At 47.6% G+C, this 1,999-nt stretch overlaps 1 protein-coding gene across 1 annotated transcript; it reads left to right on the top strand.

Moving 5' to 3' along the window:
• The first annotated feature begins 623 nt into the window (after positions 1 to 623).
• On the top strand, positions 624 to 1,999 carry LOC131238732 (CBL-interacting protein kinase 5-like). Its single transcript, XM_058236340.1, has one exon. The coding sequence runs from the start codon at positions 644 to 646 to the stop codon at positions 1,997 to 1,999; it is 1,356 nt and encodes a 451-aa protein (XP_058092323.1). The 5' UTR covers positions 624 to 643.

The following is a 1,999-nucleotide window of genomic DNA, read 5'->3' as shown; positions in this document are numbered from 1 at the left end:
GGCCAATGACAAGTCACATGCCTCGCTATGAGTGGTAAGTAGCCTCCGCCCCACACAAAAGTAGCACCGGTGCTGAATCCATAGCGTGGGCAACTTTGTCCCAAAAAATTATAATGTAAAATAATAATAATAATCTGTAACAGGCCGTCCGGAGATTTTTTTTTTTTTTTTTTTGGAGTCCTGGTTTTTTACGTTTGGCATTACCACGAGGCTAATTTAGTCAAATCCCTTTAGCAATTTCACAGCTCCTCAATCTTCTAAGGTAATCACAACCGGAGAATCTTGCATGAATATAGAGGACGGCCGAAAGAGAAAATCTCTCACCAGCTTACTATCAATAGTATCTTAAAAACAACTTCCGATCTCAATACGTAGGTAAAAAAAAAAAAAAAAAACTGTTTTATCTCCGTTCAATTAAAGCCACCCAATTCTCTCTCTCTCTCTCTCTCTCTCTCTCTCTCTCTCTCTCTCACATAGATTCCAGTTAGATCGGTCACGTCTGTATGAAAACCCACCTGAAAACCTCGCTGACGATTCGCATTTCAGATAAAAACGAGAAGACAATGAAGAGAGATGCGACCCCACGTTGATAATTCGATTTTTGGCCATCTGGGTCTCATGATCGTCCAACAGAGGAGGAGAAATGGAGAAGAAACCGAAGGTCCTGATGAACCGATACGAGCTGGGCCACATACTCGGCCAAGGTACATTCGCAAAGGTCTACCATGCAAGAAGCTTGATCTCCGGCCAGGCCGTCGCCATTAAGATCATCAACAAGGAGAAGGTCTTCAAGGTAGGCATGATCGAACAAATCAAACGGGAGATCTCCATCATGCGACTCGTCCGCCACCCTAACGTCGTCCACCTCCACGAAGTCATGGCCAGCAAAACCAAAATCTACTTTGCAATGGAGTATGTCAGTGACGGCGAGCTCTTCAGCAAGATCGTGAAAGGCAAGCTCAAGGAAGACGCAGCTCGCAAGTACTTCCAGCAGTTAATCGGGGCCATTGATTTCTGCCACAGCCGCGGCGTCTACCACCGCGATCTCAAGCCAGAGAACCTCCTCCTCGACATGAATGGAAGTCTCAAGGTCACCGATTTCGGGCTGAGCGCTCTCGCGAAGACGGAGAGGAGAGACGGTCTCCTCCACACGATCTGCGGAACACCTGCCTACGTGGCGCCGGAGGTCATCAACGACAACGGCTACGATGGCGCCAAGGCCGATATATGGTCATGCGGTGTCGTTCTGTTCGTTTTGATGGCCGGATATCTTCCGTTCAACGATCCGAGTCTCATCGAGATGTATAAGAAAATCAGTAGAGGAGAATTCAAATGTCCGTATTGGTTTCCTTCTGAGGTCTGCAAGCTTCTATCCAAGGTATTGGATCCGAATCCGAGTACCCGAATCACGATTTCTAATATCATGGAAAATCCTTGGTTTAAGAAGGGATATAAACCCATTGGGACGATTACAAAGCAGGCGGAAGAGGCGACGGTCGAGATAGGAGATGTCGACGTGACATTCTCTTCCGACGGCATTGACGGGGATGATGAGAAATCGGGGTCTGCGGACTTCATGAGGCCCACTTCAATGAATGCCTTCGATATCATATCGCTGTCGCCGGGGTTCAATCTCTCAGGACTGTTTGAGAAGAAGAACGAATCGAAGAAGGTGGAGGAGCGATTCACTACAACGAAGCCAGCAGCAGCGATAGTGTCGAAGCTGGAGGAGATAGCGGAGATGGAGAGGTTTGAGGTTGAGAAAAAGGATGGGATGGTGAAGTTGAAGAGAAGCAAGGAAGGGAGGAAAGGGCAGCTGGCTATAGACGCTGAGATCTTTGAGATGACGCCGTCGATCCACATGGTTGAGGTGAAGAAAACGGCTGGTGATTCGTTGGAATATCAGGCTTTCTGTAATAAGGGATTGAAGCCTTCTCTCAAGGACATTGTATGGACTTGGCAAGGAGGAGAGGAGAAGGTGGAGCAAAAGCAATCGTGA

Source organism: Magnolia sinica, chromosome 3 (assembly GCF_029962835.1).
Source record: "Magnolia sinica isolate HGM2019 chromosome 3, MsV1, whole genome shotgun sequence".
In the NCBI taxonomy this organism is placed as follows: domain Eukaryota; kingdom Viridiplantae; phylum Streptophyta; class Magnoliopsida; order Magnoliales; family Magnoliaceae; genus Magnolia; species Magnolia sinica.
The sequence above is the reverse complement of the archived record's forward strand: the minus strand, read 5'-3'. Positions and strand labels throughout refer to the sequence as shown.